This window comes from Zalophus californianus, chromosome 2, assembly GCF_009762305.2.
Source record: "Zalophus californianus isolate mZalCal1 chromosome 2, mZalCal1.pri.v2, whole genome shotgun sequence".
Classification (NCBI taxonomy): Eukaryota; Metazoa; Chordata; class Mammalia; order Carnivora; family Otariidae; genus Zalophus; species Zalophus californianus.
The window spans coordinates 919,760-937,391 of record NC_045596.1 but is presented as its reverse complement, the minus strand read 5'-3'; the positions used below and the strand labels follow the sequence as shown (position 1 = coordinate 937,391).

General features: G+C 58.4%; 1 protein-coding gene across 6 annotated transcripts in view; it reads left to right on the top strand.

Annotated features, from left to right (window-relative positions):
• The first annotated feature begins 698 nt into the window (after positions 1 to 698).
• The window catches only part of FAM53A (family with sequence similarity 53 member A), a 34,345-nt gene continuing 17,411 nt past the window's right edge, over positions 699 to 17,632 (top strand). Inside the window, exons 1-2 of one of the 6 annotated variants that reach the window (XM_027599683.2) lie at positions 699 to 1,986; positions 14,830 to 15,070. In XM_027599683.2, the coding sequence (XP_027455484.1) occupies positions 14,993 to 15,070 (78 nt within the window). In that variant the 5' untranslated portion in view covers positions 699 to 1,986; positions 14,830 to 14,992. Of the gene's footprint in view, positions 1,987 to 3,531; positions 3,724 to 3,939; positions 4,002 to 4,072; positions 4,259 to 5,084; positions 6,067 to 14,829; positions 15,071 to 17,632 lie in introns of those variants that run through there. The other 5 variants (XM_027599684.2, XM_027599677.2, XM_027599681.1 and 2 more) reach the window with 5 other exon arrangements.

Below are 17,632 nucleotides of genomic sequence, written 5' to 3'. Positions count from 1 at the left end.
GCTGGTTTCCACACCCACCTCTGGCACACAGGTTACAGCCTCTCTGGGCCTGTTTTCTCATCTGTAAAACGGGAAATGAGCATGCCCAGGATTGACTGGATGCAAGGACATTCTGCAGAGGGGGAGTGGCTGCGTGCACGTCAGAGGCATTGATGTGGACGGGCCCCCAGCCTTGCATCAGCACCGCAGGCTGCTCCCGTGAATGCTGGGGACAGCAGTGGAGGGCAGGCCAGGGCATCCCAGGTTAGTCTCTCTCCTGGAACTCAGCTCCTGAGTTAGATGAGCCCTCCTGTGAGAAAACCATTTAGGCTCCCCCGCCCCGTGGCGTTTATAAAAAGCTTCCCTCAAAGTCCCGCCTGAGATGCTCTGGGATCAGTTCACTTAACTCCGTCAAAGCTGCATTCCATTCTCCTTAGAGCTGTCCAGTGACATCAGCACATTGAAGGCTCTGGTAAGTCCTGCAACAAGGAAGCTGGTATCACGTGGAGTTGCCTAGTGAACACCTATGGACAGACAGCACACTGAAGGAAAGGCCAAAAATACTGTGTTGTGGCTCCTTCTGGGATTAAGACGGGGCAGGTCACTTGAGAGGCTCCTCTGCCTCACATCCCCATTTGCACCTCCCTCTCTCCGAGTGCCTCCCAGACTTGCCAGTTAGAAGCATCTGCAGCAAGGCTAAGTGACCTGGCCCTTGCTTCCCGTGGAGTCGTGGCCTTGGCAGTTTTGGCCGGTGGTGGTCCAATGATGGCCACTGGCAGGCTGGGACATCTCTCCCTTTGCCTGGCAAGGCCTCAGTGGGCCTGCTTGAGTCCCCCAGTGAAGGCTGGTGAGTGGTGGAGGGAGCGTTTCCCCGGGGGGCTAGCAGCTGAATGCGGGGAAGCACTGAGGGCTGAGCGGAGGGAGCAAGGGGGACTGTAGGAGCCGTCCTAGTGGCAGCTGCGGGGTGTACAGGATGTGCGGGGGCAGCGGCACACAGCGGCCGTGGCCTCGCACTGTCCCTCTTGGGGTAATGACCCCAGCCTGCAGGGCGCTGGCTTCCTCTTTTCAAATGGGACTTTTAATTCCTGTGTCAAAGGTCAAGTGAGTTGACTCCCTTAAGCATGGGGAAGAGAACTAGGAAACTATGTAAAATAAAAACGTGAGAATGATTATCTCCCTGGAGAACATCGACAGCCTCCCCTCAGTGGGGTCTGTTAGCGACAACTCAGCTTCTTCCTGATAGGGGCAGAGGCCTGCAGCAGGGAGCTGGGTTAACGGCCTGCTGCCAAGTGCCGAGCGCGGGTTCATTTCTGGGAGCCTCGCCCGCGGAGAGCCTGCAGTCCAGGTTCCGTTCACTCTACAAAACTGTAAGCGCTCTAGTTTCTAGGCCGGGTGATGGCTGTGGCCACGGGCCGTGGCAGAAGCGTGTCCCAGGAAGCCCACAGCCTCCCCCAGAGACCTGCAGCGCCTCTGGTCTCACCCGTTCAGGGCCACATTATTCAAGGGCCCTTCCTCCAAAAAACGAAACAAAACATAAAAATCACATTTTATGGTAGCATTGGTCTAAAGACAAATAGATAAGTACTACGTATTAAAACATTTTCTTTGACCTAAAGTTTCACTTTTTCTTTTGACTTCCCTTTGCTCTAAGCTCTGCTTACTCGTCTGTAACACGGGGACAATTCGAATCCCTCCCCCTGGCTAATGCACAGCGCGGGCCTGTGACAGATGGCACTGTGATGACTGGGCTCCCGGCCAGTGTGGGCCGAGCCCCGTGACACAGAGCCATGGCAGGCTGGAACACGCATTCCATCGCGCTGGACAAGACACTTGGCCCAAGTCTGACCCTCCCACACGTGAGCACTGAGACCCAGTGGTGACCTCTGGCCTGCTACTCCACCTCCACAGCTTCGCCCCTGGCTGCAGGAGGGTTTGAAGTGATCTCACATCTCATGAAAGACGTTCATGTGGCACAGACGGTACCTCTTCTTCCACTGGAAGCCTTCGGTAACTATGCCAGTAAGGCTGAGAGGGACAGGTGGATAGAACTTGGTCAGTCACAAGCCTTCTGATAAACGCAGAGGTGCCCTGGGTGGCTTGAGGCCCGGTCACTGGCCCCGGTAGGCCAGGAAAGAAAGCCCAGCTCAGCTCCCCTTCCCTGGCATAAGCGCTCCCAGGTATCTGAGTCCTGCTCCGGCCGGGGTCACAGAGCCACTCACCCTTGGCATACCTGGCTAGTATTGATGGACTCTTGGAGGGCCTAGAAGGACGGCAGTGATGACCTCTGTGGCTTTGCAGGCCTGCCTGTGGAAATGGCCTGAGCACCTGCCCCCATGGCCCTCGTGTGTCCCTGGCTCTGCCCCTGCACCCGCCCTGCAGGGACGACTCTTCCAGTCGGCCCCAGGCTGCATCTCTCCTGCCAGTCTTGGCAACAGCTGGCTTGGCTCCAGAGTCCTAGGACTTGGGGGGGGCCCGGGCTGGTGCCTGGGAGCTGCATCCCTGACACCCCCCCTTACCCAACCGCGGGATGCTGGGTGCTTCATGCTCTCACCGCCTTTGGGTGTCTTCCCAAGTGCCATTCCCTTTTCTACCTAAAAATAACCCCCCTCCCCGCTTCATGCTCTACCCCCAGGTGTCCCGTGCAGTTGGCCAGGGTGGAGCCCCGTCCTCAATCCCGCCCCTGCCCCCGGGCCGAGGTGAGCCCCGGGGCAGGCAGGGAGCGACGCCCCCTATCTGACCCCTCACTACTCCCATGCAAAGCTCAGGGCCTCCAATTGGGGAGCCCGGGGCCACGCAGTCCCTAATGACCTCTCGGGGCCCAGGAGCGGTATGCGGCCAGCCAGGAGCGCGCATGCGCGGCCTCAGTGCCGCCCCAGTGAGCTTGAGCCGGCAGGGCAGCGTCTGCGGCGGCGACAGGGACCCCCCGCCCCCCGCCCCCGGAGGTCCGGTCACAGCGGGCCACCGCGCTCAGGAGGGCCGGGAGCCCCGCTCTTCCTGCCCGGGAGGCTCCCTGGACCACCACGGCCCTCGGGCACCGGCGCGCGCGGCCGGCTCCCACAGCCCTGCCCGTCACGCCAGGCACATCTGGAGGGAGACCCGAGAGGGCCAGCGCCCTGCCCAAGGTCACACAGCGGGCCGCAGGCAGGCCGCGGCCGCCGCCTGCCAAGGTCACCGCCCGCGCGCCGGCCGCCCCAGCGTACGGCCCGGGAGTGGGTGCCCTAAACGACCCTTCTCGCCGGCCGTGACCGAGCACCCCCACCCCCTCCACCGCAGGTCACCGCCGCCGTCCGCTTCCGCGGCCCCGTACCGCAACGTCACTTCCCCCGCAAGCCGGCGCGCGCGGTGGGCGGAGCTCCGATCCGGGGGGCGGGGCCAGGCGGCGAACGCGCCGTCCGGTAGCCCGCCGCGGGGGCGCGCTCCCGACAGGGCCGACGGTGGGCGGAGTCGCGGGCGGGACGCCGGGAGGCCGCGCCCACCCACCGGCGCAGGCCCCGCCCCCCGTGCGCGCGGCGCCACTGAGGTGAAGGCTCGGCGCGGGCCGGCTGACGGGCGCGCGGCGGCGGCGGCGGCGGCGGCGGCCGCGGCCAATGAGCGAGGCCGGAGGGGGCGGGGCGCCGGCCGCGGTGGTGTTCCGCCACTGCTGAGGCGCCTGGCTCCTCGCTGGAGGGACACGGCCTGGGCTGGGCCGGCGCCTTCCGCGCTCTGCCCGTCCGGCCGTGGTCGCCGTCGCTCGGCCGTACTCAGGTACGCGGCCCGGCGTCGGCCCGCGAGGCCCCGACCGGGTGCGCGCGCGCCCCCGCGGCCGTGCGCGCGCGCCCCCCGCGCGGGGCCGCGCGTGAACTTGGGCCGGACGGTCCCCGCTGCTGTCAGCGCGCGGAGCTCGGCCCGCGCGGCCCCGCGCTTTCCCACGTTCTCGTCGGCGCCGGGCGCTTTCGCGGCTGGACTCAGAGCGGGGCCGGCGGGGCGCCGAGGGCTCACGACCCGGCGTTGGGTCTCCTGGCCCCGCTGGCTGCAGGGGCTGCGTACGCGGGGGCCCCGGGGGCGGGGCGCGCGGCTGTCGTTCCGTGGCCGCAGCGGGCGGGAAGCCGGCCGGGACCGCCGGCGAAGCCCGGGGAGGCCGGCCTTCCGCCGCGACCGAGGGGCGGCCGGGCGGGCCGGGGCTCGTGGGCTCGAGGGGGTGCACCTTGTCCCGGGGCGCCCACCGCCGACGGACGGCCCCTTCCGACACGGAGAGCGAAGGGTGCAGCGGTCTCCGCGCGCCGGGAGCTTCGGGCGATGGGTTAGTCTGGCCGCAGGAACGGGCTTCCTTGCACGACGCTGAAGTAGATTCTGCTGCTTGCACCAGCCCTGGGGCGCCGCACGGCCTGCAGTGCGTCCCGGAGGGGAGCAGGTCCGCCAAGGGCGGTGACAGCCCCCTGGAAGAGCGGGAAAAAGCTAGGACTCGTTGGACGCACCGGCCTCTTGTCAAGCTGGGTTCGAGAGCCCGGTTCTTTGGGACGGTCCTACCTGCAGCCTTCCCGTGACTTTCCCTCCTCGGGCACCTCCCGGGTCTGCTGCCCTCGGCCCCTCCTGAGGCCCCGTTGTGCCGCGGGCAGTGGCAGCGGCTTCCCCCGCGGGCCCTGGGCTGCACGGCGGTTCGGGAGCCGGGGCCCTCCGGTGGGCCCTGCGGTCCCTGCTGTGGGGGCAGCGTGCGGTGTCCGTGGAGCCCGGTATTTTCTCGACTTGGTTGGATTTGGTGCCGTAGAAAAGAGAGCAGTTCTGATTGCAAATATAGAGGAAACACCAAAGTTACCGTCACTTTTTTTTTAAGTGGATGTACGGGGACCCTCCCTAGTTACACACAGGGAACGGGCAGCTTTTTACCGGGAGGCAAAGGATCCCGGAGAACACACAGCTGTTTTTCACAGGTGCCTTGGGAACATTCGAAACAAACTTTTTAAAGATTATTTTATTTTTGTAAAAGATTTTATTTACTTATTTGAGAGCGAGAGCTCGGGAGAGAGCACGTGCGAGTTGGGGGGAGGGGCAAAAGGAGAGGGAGAAGCAGACTCCCCCTCCCCCCCCCCCCCAGCAGGGAGCCGCACACGGAGCTCCACCCCAGGACTCCGGGATCATGACCGCAGCCGAAGGCAGATGCCCAACCGATAGCCGCCCAGGTGCCCTCAGACTTTTTTGTTTTTCTTTTTTTAAAGCAAATTGAAATTTTTCTAGAAACCACTTTGGCTTTTTCTGCAGTAATATTTCTTGAAGGCAAGTTGACTTTCACAGTCTTTTGAGCATCTGCTCTGAGTGGCCGCCATTCTAAGCATGTCCCAGGGACCTGGGCATTTTCACGTGTGTCACGTCATTTGATTCCTCGTGACCTCGTGAAGCGCGTGGTTCTTTTCTGTTTTCAGTGCGGGAAGGTGGGCCCAGGGAGGTGCGGTCCCCTGCTTGGGAGAGCCCAGTGAGGCTGAACCCGGTCTTGCTTCCAGTCCAGCAGAGCCCGCCTTACGTCTGTCCTCTCAGAATGAAGTTACTGGCTGCAGTTTTTGTTCAGTGGGGTACAGTTCCCACATAGCAGTCGAGGGAACAGTGATAGTGTATTTTAAGATGCGAGTTTCTTCTTTGTTGACTTGCAGAGGTATCACCTCAGACGAGGTTTCTGTGCGCCTTTAGATGTATTGATTTATTAGAGAGAGCGCGCGCGCGCGTGCACATGCGGGGGGAGGGGCAGAAGGAGAGGGAGAGAGAGAATCCCAAGCAGACTCTGTGCTGAGTGCAAAGCCCAACGCCGGCCTCAGTGTCACGACCCTGAGATCCTGACCTGAGCCGAAACCCAGAGTCTGACGCTCAACAGACTGAGTGCCCCCAGGTGCCCCTTCTGTGCACCCTTAAATTCCACGTGTGGCTGTCCAAACCCTCTAATTGTAGGTGTTAATGTTAGCACGATGTTGGTTCATTAGGACGGATGACATTTGTCTTTTTGTTTTGAAGTCTTTTCAAAAAAGATGTCCAGTGTCTCAATAGCGCCAGCACAGGGCTTTGCCTTAGGCTTTTCCAGGAACCGCTGAAGACAGGACCTATGTGTGTGCCCTGTTAAAGAAGGTACGGAACCCCTCAAATGGAGTTGTACCCCAGGTTCCACCAAATGAAAATAGTTGAGTGATTTTGGGGGTCTGCAGTAGCGCCCCCTGCGTGCCTCATCCCTGGAGTGTGAGTGTGAGCATGTGGCCCCTTTCCCTCTGTGTGATGCAGGAGTGATACCAAGGCCTGGCTCCAGCAGCATGGGAGGCAAGTTTAGCTCCGTTTGGCTCTGTTAGGTGTCACTTATTTACTTGCTTGGCAGCATTAGCAAAGCCTCCACAATTGGTGGCTTCAAACAACAGTAAACCACTTATTATTGCTCCTGGTGTCAGGGGCCCAGAATTCTCAACCAGCTGGTCTGGCGGTCTTTGTCGGGGGTGGGGGGGTGGGGGGGGTGGGGGGGGGAGGGCAGGTCTTGTGCCGGTTGGGTGGGTGGGGCCTGGGCTGGAGCGCCTCCTTGCGGGCATCCTCACTCCGCCTCTGGTACCTGGGAAGGCTGAGTGGCAGGGCCCCCCCAGGCTCTGGGTCTCTCCGAGCGCAGTGACTTTGGGGCGTGTCCTGCAAGAGAACCAGGCCTTTGTAGGGCCTCTCCCACTAGAGTCTTGGAAGTCACTGTTCAAGGGGTAGTAGAAGCTGGCCTTGTTACGGGAGCCGTGCCAAAGAATCTGCAGTCATGTGCTCAGACCAGCACATTACTGAGGGCTGGTTAATAGCTAATGTCCAGCCAGACCAGGTTGTTGCCCAGTGCTCCCTGAGACCTGGACCCGGGTCTCCTGTGTGAGCAGCGTGGTCGTGAGTCTACACGGTGCTCCTTGAGTCTGGAACGCACTTGGTCTAACAGTGTTGGTGGGCTTGCTTGCTGTTGTTTTCCATGAAAACCACCCTGGGTACCTGATGGTTCTGGGCTGGGAAACGGGCCTGGCTCTGGCCTTTCACTCCTGGGGATGCTTTCTGTGACTGGGGACCCTTGTTGACCATGTGCTCTGGGGCAGGCTCTGGGCACAGCAGACTGAATGGGTACTTGCAGCTGTTCTCACATTTTGTGCTCCAGAACCCAGCATGGAGTCGCTGAGGTAGCTGGTCCAGGGCCCAGGTTTGAGCTCAGGGGTCCAGGCCAGCCAGGCCTCTGCCTGGGACTCAAGAAGGCAGAGAGGATGCGTACCGAGCCGGCTTGATCCACACACTAGGCTCCTGTAGCTCTGGCACCTGGTCGTCCATGCAAGTTCCTTGGTTTATTTATTTTATGTATATTGTTAAAGATTTTATTTATTTATGTATTTGAAGAAGGGGGGGAGAGAGAGTGTGCACAAGTGGGGGGAGGGGCAGAGGGAGAGAATCTCAAGGTGACTCCCCACTGAGCACAGAGCCCAACTTAGGGTTTGATCCCATGGCCCTGAGGTCATAACCTGAGCCAAAACCAAGAACTGGAAGCTCGTCCGACTGAGCCCCCAGGCACCGCACAGGTTCCTTTATTCTGCAAGCCTCTGTGTGGGACAACCTGCTGCTGGGGGCCCTGGGGGCTCAGTCCCGTCAGTGCCCCTGCCCTGAGGCCGTGTGCGTGGAGGGCCCCTCTCAGCCTGAGCGGAAGGCCAAGATGACGGGCACAGAAGAAGCTCCCAGCCTGAAAGCAGAGACCAGAGCAGGCCGAGAGGACCGAGGGCGCAGAGGTGGTCTAGTGCAGGGCCCGGAGAAGCTGGGGTTGTGTAGCCACAGAGGCGAGGGAGTCGCCGGGGGCCTGCACCAGCAGCGTGCTCCTGCAGCTCGCAAATGCACAGGTCCCCAGCGGGCAGACACCGAGGGGTTTTGAGATAAAGCATGTCCCTGGAAGGCTTGGAACATGAGGTTGGGGGCCACTCCTGGAAGCGGATCAGCAGCAGATGGGCTGAGACTGAATGTGAGGGAGGGCCAGCCCAGGCCTGGGGCGTCAGACAACCCGCCGCTCCAGAAACAGACCGGGGACGCGGGCAGGCGGCTCTGCATGGGGATGCCAGCAAATCCCGTTAGGAAGACCCCGCCCCCAGTGCCCCTACCATTTTCCTGACCCCTGACACGGGGAGAAAGAAGACCCTGAGAGCCCCCAGGCATCCAGGGAGGAGGGACAGGGTGTGGGCGCCCCACCCGCCCAAGCACCCTGCTCTGGAAGCTGCCAGACCAGTGCAGTCCTCGGCTCAGCTGGGCCTGCCCCCCACACCTGAGTGGAGGCTGGGGGTCCGGAAGGGCCAAAGGGTGTCTCCACATCTCGCACCGAACTAAGCTTGTTTGTCGACTTTTATCCTTCTTTTGGGGAGGAGTTTGTATCGGGCAGAGACTTTGTGAGTGAGAAAAGGCGGGTGATTAACTTTGGGGAACAGACTCCACCGTGTGGCTCAGCCGGGAGTGCTATTTATAGGGACATGATAAGGTCCATGGTGGCTCCATGGAGGGTTCGTACAGCCATTTTGAGAGGTTTGGAGGTAGAAGGTGGGGAGTCTCCAAACCTCACTGTGTTGGTTAGGGGAGGAGGGCATCCCGTGCCCAGCCGGCGGGGCAGGGGTGGTCACAGAGGACTGCTTGGTGTGCAAGAGCTGCAGGAGGTGTCTGGTCACTTGTGCTCCCAGAGGTGCCCGTGAGCCCAGACACGGTCTCTGTCAGTCCTCGTGGTGGCTCGCGTGGGGTGGAGCTGCCATCCCCCACCCTTCACCTCTCTGTCCCTGGGGCCGGCGTTCTCTCACCTGGCCCCTGGCTTCTGGCCTGCCCATGTCTAGCCTTGGTGCCCAGAGTCCTGGCTTTGCCCCCCGCCCGCCCCCACAGGTCTCCTGGCACCTCCCGCTCAGCCTCAGTCTTGGCTTCCTTCTCTGAGCGCCCCCCACACCTGCTGGCTGCTACTTGCTCTTCACACCTGCCCCCAGTTGCCTTTGTTTGTCTCTTGCCTTCCCCAAGGGCAGCACATTCCGTCAGGGCCAGGACAGTGTCCTGAGCGGCTCCGTCCCCGGCTCTTCTGCTGACCATGACGTTCCATCCTGATGGTTGGATCTCTCATACAGGGAGCTGGCTTGGCATTGTGGATTGAATTGTGTCCCCCAAAAGATAGGTTCCACAGGACCTGTGCATGGGACCTTATTTGGAAGTAGGTCTTTGCAGATGTAAGTAAGATGTAAATTAAGATGAGGCCATACTGCTTTAGGGTGGACTCCAATCCAATCACTGGTGCCCTTAAAAGAAGAAATGCCGAGATACAAGACAGACAGGGAGACGGCCGTGGGAACTCGGCTGTGGGAGAACATGTGGCGCGAGTGCAAGCCCAGGGCACCAGGGATCACTGGCTATGACCAGGAGCTGGGAGAGAGGCAGGGGACCCGTATCCTGTGGGGCCCCCAAAAGAGCCAACTCTGCCCGCATCTCGACTTCCCACTTCTGGCCTCCGCTTCCCGGCAGCCCCGGGAAGCTACTACACTTAGGTTTCAGTGCATATCCAGTGGTACCCCAAGCCACGGCTTTGCCTTTGTGGTTTCAGTCGCTCACGGTCAGTGCAGTCCAGAAGTTGGTGACCCTCCCTCTGACGTGTGGTCGGAAGGTCCACGGTAGCCTGATGCTAGGTCACAAGGCCCATGTCACTCCCCTCCTTCATCTCATGTGGGCGGCTTTATTAGTTCTTATTTTTAAAATCTTTTAGAGAGTGGGGGGAGGGGTAGAGACACCCAAGCAAACTCCCCGCTGAGCAGGGAGCCCCACACGGCTGGGTCTCACGACCCTGAGATCACGACCTGAGCCGGAACTAAAAGTCAGCTGCTCAACCGGCTGAGCCCCTGGGTGCCCCTCATGATAAAATGTGGGCACTGTGTCCTCTCCATCGTCACAAGAAGAAGGGTGAGTACAGGACATGAGAGAGAGAGAGAGAGACAACTTTTATCACAGTGTACCGTTACACTCGTTCTGGTTTATTGTTATTGTTAATAATCTTTTGCTGTGCCAACTTATAAATTAAACTTCATCACAGGTACGTATGCATGGGAGAAAACGGTACAGATATCCCTTGAACAACACAGGCTTTAGGGGTGTCGAAAATCCACGTAGAACCTAGGAACCCCCAAAACTTAACCTGCCTTACCAATGACGTAAACAGTTCCTCAACACCCATTTTGTGTCTTATGTGTGTTATATGCTGTATCCTTGCAATCGAGTAAGCTGGAGAAAAGGAAATGCTATTGAGATCGTAAGGAAGAGACATTTCTAGTGTTCTCCTATATTTATGGAAAAAAAGCCCCACTTTGAGCCTGCACAGTTCAGACCGTGTTGTTCGGGGTTGACAGCATCTGTAGGGTTCGGGACCGTCTGTGGTTTCAGGCGTTTCGGGGGGCCTGCCATATGAACACGTGATGTCATGCATTTCTTCTTGGAGGAAATGAAATTGTTGCATGCCTGGCACTCCTTCCCCATCTTCGTGGTTCTTCTGGAAGATGCCATCAGCCGCCTGGTGCAGTCCCTTCCACATGGTGGTCTTTCCGCTCTTTTCTTACCGCAGGTGCGCCCTGCACCACACCGTGGCCCTCCACTCGCCAAGGTCACACTGGCCGGCCCTTGCATTCGGACACCACGCACTTTATTTTGTTCTTTTGAACCTCTGTTGTGAGTTATAATGGAGTGTGGCGTGCCACGTTTGATGTCACCGTGCCCCGTGCAGGCCGCAGCCCGCGCCCCCGTCTGCCAGATGCTCAGCCCGAGTTGGACAGTCTGGGGATCGTGTGCTGGGCGGTGCTGGTGTCCGGTCCGCGGGGCTTGTTCAGATTGCGGTGCGTGTGCCCTGGAGCCCGCTCTCTGACCGGGTCAGGAGTTGGGGGAGGTTGTCACGTCTCCTCTGTCCCCTCCGGGCTGGCCCGCGCCCCACTCCCGTGTTTCGTGCCCCTGACACCGTGGGAGAACCCTGACCAGTTCCTTCGTGCGCTTCACCTCGCGTGGCTTTGTCGGACATTTCCCCAGTCCGGGCACAGCCCCCGGGTGCAGGCGGCTGCTGCATCCTGTCCACACGCCACAGGCTGTCAGCTGTCCTGGGACCCACCTGCTGCGCTGCTGGGGCTGCCGTCTGCCAGTCTCCCCGCACACGAGGCCAGTTCCCGCCCTGTCATCAGCGAGTATCTCGTAGGGAGATGCTTGCACACCGTGTGAGGGTCACCCACCAGTGTGGCGTTCGTGGATGACTCTTGCCTGCACCAGCATGGGGTGTTTGTCACACGCTGACTTAAGGACAGAATCCGTCATTCCGTCTGCACTCCTTGGTCTGCACTCTGCCTGAGGGACGAGCTTCCCTCCCCTACTTTACCGAACTTTGCCAGCTAAAATTTACATCAGTACAGACTCGTGGGTTCTTGTTTATTCTGTGGAGTGGAACCCTCACCTCCTGGGAGCCCTGGCCCCATTCTCTGTACATGTCCTGGCGTTCTGCATCTCGTCCGCACCCCAGCCCTGGAAACCAGCTGTCTCTCCGAGGGGTGTGTGGCCTCGTTTCCCAGTGAAATGCTGGTCATGTTGTAGTTTCCTCAAGTTTTGTTGTGGCTGCTGTAGTCTTTCCAGGGTCGTGCGTGCCGTGTGCCGCTAGGAGGGTCTGACAGGAGGGTGGGAGAGTCCCCGAGTGTTGGGCGTGGCAGGCACAGGAGGCAGAGGACAGGGCCTTGGCCGTGGTGGGTGGGTGTGATTGCAGCAGAGCTGGTCAGGCTGGAGGGGCCCTGGTAATGCCTGTGTCCTGTGAGGGAGGTTCTAAGTTGGAGCTCAGGGAGAATTTGTGGGGAGAAGCAGTGAGAACCAGGCCAGGTTGCAGGCTTGGTGGGTCCTGCCCAGGTGACCGTGGGTGAGTGGTGCAGGCATATGGGGATGCGGCTGGCTGGCTCTGATTTGGCTCCCCGGTCCTATACGCACTTAAGTAGGGCCACTCCCAGAGCACAGAGACGCTCCCCTGGGGAACCGACGGGTGCTGGCCTGGGCTTCGGGGTCCCCGGCTGTGCTGGGGCAGGTGGCCGTCCCTGGCTAGGACGGTGGGAGCCCAGGAGAGCTGCTGGTGAACAGCGCGGACAGTGAGTGCTTCTCCTGGCCTGGAATAAGCCCGAGTGTGCACAGTGCCTTTGGTTGGGATGAGCTCATGAATTCCAGGGCCCTTGGTAAGCCTGTCCACATGCTCTGCCGAAGGGAGAGCCCCGTGCCGTCCCTCGGCTGCCTTGACAGGTGCCCGAGTGCAGAGCGGTGGTGGGCTGTCTCTGCTCTGCTTCCCACGCTTGCTGGGACGCCTCCTTCCCCCACTCCGTAAAAGGCTGGCTTGGGGCATGCTGTTTTATTTATTTATTTTTTAATTTACATTATTTTATTTTTTAATTAATTACTATTTTTTAAATTAACATATAACGTATTATTTGTTTCAGGGGTACAGGTCTGTGATTCAACAGTCTTGCACAATTCACAGCGCCCACCATAGCACATACCCTCCCCAATGTCTATCACCCAGCCACCCCATCCCTCCCACCCCCCACCACTCCAGCAACACTCAGTTGAGATTAAGAGTCTCTCTTTTTTAAATTTAATTTTTAATTTTTTAAAAAGATTTTATTTATTTAAATGACAGAGAGAGACGCAGCAAGAGAGAGAACACAAGCAGGGGGAGCGGGAGAGGGAGAAGCAGGCTTCCCGCTGAGCAGGGAGCCCGATGCGGGGCTGGATCCCAGGACCCTGGGATCACGACCTGAGCCGAAGGCAGACACCTAACGACCGAGCCACCCAGGTGCCCCTGGAGTCTCTTATGGTTTGTCTCCCTCTCTGGTTTCGTCTTTTTTCATTTTTCCTCTCTTCCCCTATAATTCTCTGTTTTGTTTCTTAAATTCCACATATTAGTGAGATCATATCATTGTCTTTCTCTGATTGACTTATTTCACTCAGCATAACACCCTCCAGTTCCATCCACATTGTTGCAAATGGTAAGATTTCATTATTTTGGTGGCTGTAATATTCCATTGTATATATGGACCACATCTTCTTTATCCATTCATCTGTGGATGGACATCTTGGCTCTTTCCACAGTTTGGCTATTGTGGACATTGCTGCTATAAACATTGGGGTGCACGTACCCCTTTGGATCCCTACATTTGTATCTTTGGGGTAAATACCCAGTAGTGAAATTGCTGGGTCATAGGGTAGCTCTATTTTCAACTTTTTGAGGAACCTCCGTACTGTTTTCCAGAGTGGCTGCACCAGCTTGCATCCCCACCAACAGTGTAGGAGGGTTCCCCTTTCTCCACAGCCTCACCAACATCTGTTGTTTCCTGACTTGTTAATTTTAGCCGTTCTGACTGGTGTGAGGTGGGATCTCATTGGGCACTGTCAGGGCAGTGTCTGTTCACTCCTGTGGAGAGTGCACGTGTGCGTGTGCAGGGGCCCCGGAGGGTGTGAGTCTTGCTGGCCTCTGGCAGCGTCTGTAAAAAGGCTTTCTGCTGGGGTCTGCCGGTGCATTCTGCCGGCACTTTCCGTAAAGCTGTGTGCTCCTTGCAGTCCTGGCCGTGATGGGGGCTGCCAGCTCCGTGTGGAGGTGTTCCTCGTGCAGACATCCTAAGGGACGCTGCCCCAGGACGTGACTCAGTGGGTTTGGGGTGGGGCCTCTGCCTTGTGAATGGTCTGCTGGGCCTGAGGAGGCCTCTGGGAAGGGGGGCCTCAAGGCCTGCTGCAGGTTAGGGGCCCGAACTCGACATTCTGGAGGGTCTGTCACTGCTCTCATTTTTTAATTTCTGAGAAATCTTTTCATTTTTCTTTAAATACTTCTTTTTTTTTTTAAGATTTTATTTATTTATTTGAGAGAGAGTGAGAGCAGGGGAGCACAAGCGGGGTGAGGGACAGAGGGAGAAGCAGACTCCATGCTGAGCAGGGAGACCGACATGGGACTTGATCCCAGGACCCTGGGATTATGACCTGAGCCGAAGGCAGATGCTTAACGACTGAGCCACCCAGGCTCCCCTAAATACTTCTTTTTAAGGAAATTCTGATCTTATTTTGTGGACCGGGCGCCTTCTCCATCTGAGGGCAGGACCGATGCTGTTTCCTCTGGGTGGCTGGGGCCCTCCTGTCTGGTCGGCGCTCTCCATGGCTTCCGAGGCAGGTGGCCCTACTCGTGCTCGGCAGCGGGCCGCTAAGCAGGTGGCAGCCAGGGATGGCGGGTGGGTGGTGGGCTACACGGGGGCTCAGGGCCCTCCCCTTGCTGGTGTCTGTGGGCAGCCAGGTCCCAGGTGCAGCGTGAGTGCCCACTCCTGGGAATGGAGGGCCTGCGCCCCCACTGAGCTGCCCCTGCAACCCTGCACCCGGGGGCCTGGGGCCAGGCTCTGCACCCCTGCGCCTCGCACGCAGGGCCAGCTGGACCGACTGGGGGAGGGGTGTGTAACGCTGTAAGGGGACAGTGGTGCATGAGGGTTCAGTAATTCTCAACCAGCTGTTCCTCGGGTGTAGGATGTGGCTTCCTGCCACTGTCCAGCTTCCCCATGTCTCTTCTCCTGTCTGCTCTGCCCACTGCGGGGAAGGGGTGGGGTGGCCTTTTCTGCTGCTTCCCCCGGGGCTTTGGGAGGACTGGATCTCAGGTGTGCACTTAACCTGCTGTCCTTCCACCAGAATGCCACTTCTAGTACAGTTTCCAGGGGAGCTCATACGGTAGTTGTAAAGCAGGAGGGTTTTCATCAGGCGGAGGTAACAAATATTCTCCACACAAAATACTCAGCATAGAACAGGAACACTGACCTAGTGGTTCTGCGTGTAATCACTTCTTTCTCTTTCCCACAAACACAGATGCAGAGTTCTGAAGAGTCCTTGGAAATGGATCCCTCATCTGTAAAGCGGAAATCCACCTTGAGGGTCAGCTCTGACCCAGCAGCGACCCAGGCCTCCTGAAGCCTGCTGTTCTGAACCCCCGTGCCCATCGGTACAGACTTGAGGACACGGGTCCCTGACCATGGTCACACTCATCACTGAGAAGCTGCAGAACCAGAGCCTGGATGACCTTGTCCGCAAGAGCTACGATGCTGGCCCGGTAAGCTGGCCGCGGCGGTAACACCCAGGACCCTGTCCCCCGCCAAGGCTCTGGGGGAGACTGCCCAAGCTGTCTAGATGGTGTGTGGCCAAGGTCTGAGGGGGCGTGGTGGGAGGAGGGCTGGAGGGGGCTGTGTCCCGGGGCCGTGTTGTGCACGTGCAGCCCCCACATCTCCTCAGCGTCCTGATGATGGGTTTCTCATTAAAAAAACACCAGCTTTTAATGAATGTCCAGCCGACTCCTAGAAGTATGCCAATCCTAAGTGTGCAGCATGCAGATCTTCATACCTGTTAAACGTGTCTCTGAGCGAGCAGCGCCCGTCCCCACCCTGATGCCCCTCATGCTGACACTAGCCCTTCTGACAACCTCAGTCTTGAGTGGTCTCCACAGCTTTGTCACTTGGGTTTGAAGTTTGCGTAGGTGGAGCCGTTTTTCCAGGATCGTATTAACATGACTTTCAGGACTGTCCTGGTTCGACTGTAGGTCTGGACGGAGGTGGCCGAGTATGCAGCCCCACATGGTGCTTGGAGGCCTCCTGAGCGGCCTCACTGATGCTGGGCGCCCAGAGCAGTGTTGGTGCAGCCCGGCTGCGAGTTAGGCCTCCCAGAGGCGGCGGGAAGCTGTGATTCCAGGCCTTTGACGGTGGGCTCATGGTCCACCGTCACAGCGGCTGGTTTTGAGGTTCTGAGGCTCAGCGCTACAGACGGAGTGCCAGGGACGGGAGGTGGGCCCGTGTCTGCAGCCCAGGGGGGTCAGGGGTGCTGAGGGGTTTTTGTGGGGCGCTGCTGTCTGGCCTCGAGCTCAGAGTCCTGATGGGATTCCAGCGGCCACCATGCACGTGTTCCCATTTTCGCTTGTGCTCAAGTGTGGAAACTGCTTCCGGGAGACTAAGCAAAACCGGGGCTGTAGCGGAGCATGCGCGGCCACAGATGGCCACATGCCCGTCAGAAGGTGTGCCCGGGAGCTGGCGGCCAGGTGCTGTGTGGCTTTGCTGGGGAGACGGGCCAAGGATCGGGCCTGCCGGGCCCTTGCAGAGGAGCAGACATGGCTGATCCTAGCACGTTTGGGGAATGGAACACGTCGCCTCTCTGACAGAGAGAAGGACCGTTGTGAGCACCCCGCGCAGGAGGAGAGGCGCACGGTCAGCCCGCCCTCCCTCCCCCTCTGCTGGCCCCACCCGTGGGCTCCGTGTTCCTTGTCCCGTTCTGTTGCCGCTGGGGGTGATTTGTTTGTTTCACTAAGACTCGTGTTTTTGAGAAGATGGCCTGTTAACATGGTAGGTTTTTCTTCCTGAAGTGGGAGAACAGACCTTTCCTGTCCCCAAATCTGCATCTTGAATTTTACGAGGAGCCATTTTGCTGTTGGAAGCAGAGTTCTGGTGCGTGTGGTGGAGCCAGCTGTGGCCTGGGGGGCGGGGGGGCACCGCGGGGTCGGGGCGCGTGCTGTGGGTCAGCGGGGCCCACACGAAGGTGTTCATTTAGACAGACTACCCTGGCAAGACAAATCCTACCTATGATTCTTCCCATTGTGATGCAAATAGATTTACTTTGTGTGAATTTACAACGTAACGTTTGGAAGAGAATTCCCTCATTACCGGTAGGCATTTTGCCGACTTCCTGGGGAGGCTTGTTCTTGCATCTGCACGGTTTCTGCTGCATGACTGCAGACGCTTTGTTTATAGAAACCTGCTGTTTCTATGTTCACTTTTAAAAATGAGGTGTAATTTACAGGCAACGGAAGGCACAAATGGCCCTCTCTTTTTGAGCAAGAAGCCTCTGTCGTCTCTGTCACCCATTTGATGTTGGGCTTTTAGTTTATGTGGCTTTCCAATGTCACTTTATAGTAAGGATGGTGTGGTCAGCTCTGCAGAGGGAACTTGGAATCTGTGTCCCTGGGGGTCAGCGGTTTACCTGTGAGCCAGTGCCCCGACGCTACCTGCACGTGTCTCAGCACACGCTACTCATAACGTTCACTGAAAGGAGTCGGTAGTTAAAAAGCCAATTTGTTGTATAAGAATAGAAATTGAAGTTTTCGAAGGTGACTGACGTTAGTATTTTCATGGCAAAATCTGAACATAGGTTGGAGTCGAGCATTAGAGACCTTGAGGTCAGCACTGTCAGCCCCTGTCCCTTGTTCCGTCTGTGCCTTCAGCCACGCCCCTCCTGCGGCTGTCTTAGAGCGAGTTCTAGATGGTTTTCCTCGGAGTATTTCCATATACGTCTCTACAGATGTCTTCTCAGGTGTCCCCTGTCCTGGGTGTGTTGCGCAGACTGCCCTGTGCCCTGTGTGGCGGCCTCTAGTTCCATGTGGCTTTTCAAATAGAAATTAAAGTTAATTAGAATTAAACGTAACGAACAATGCTATTTTTCATTTGCACTGGACACACGTCAGGTGCCTCCGTGTTTGGTGTGGCCAGTGGCCGCCCTAGTAGGCAGTGCAGACGGCTGCCCCTCATCCCAGGAAGTTCTAGACTGGGCGTGGTCAGACCCCGCTGGTTAGACTGCGTTCTGTCTGCCGTTTGTCTGTCAGTGGACATTTGGGTTGCTTCTACTTGTCCGCTGT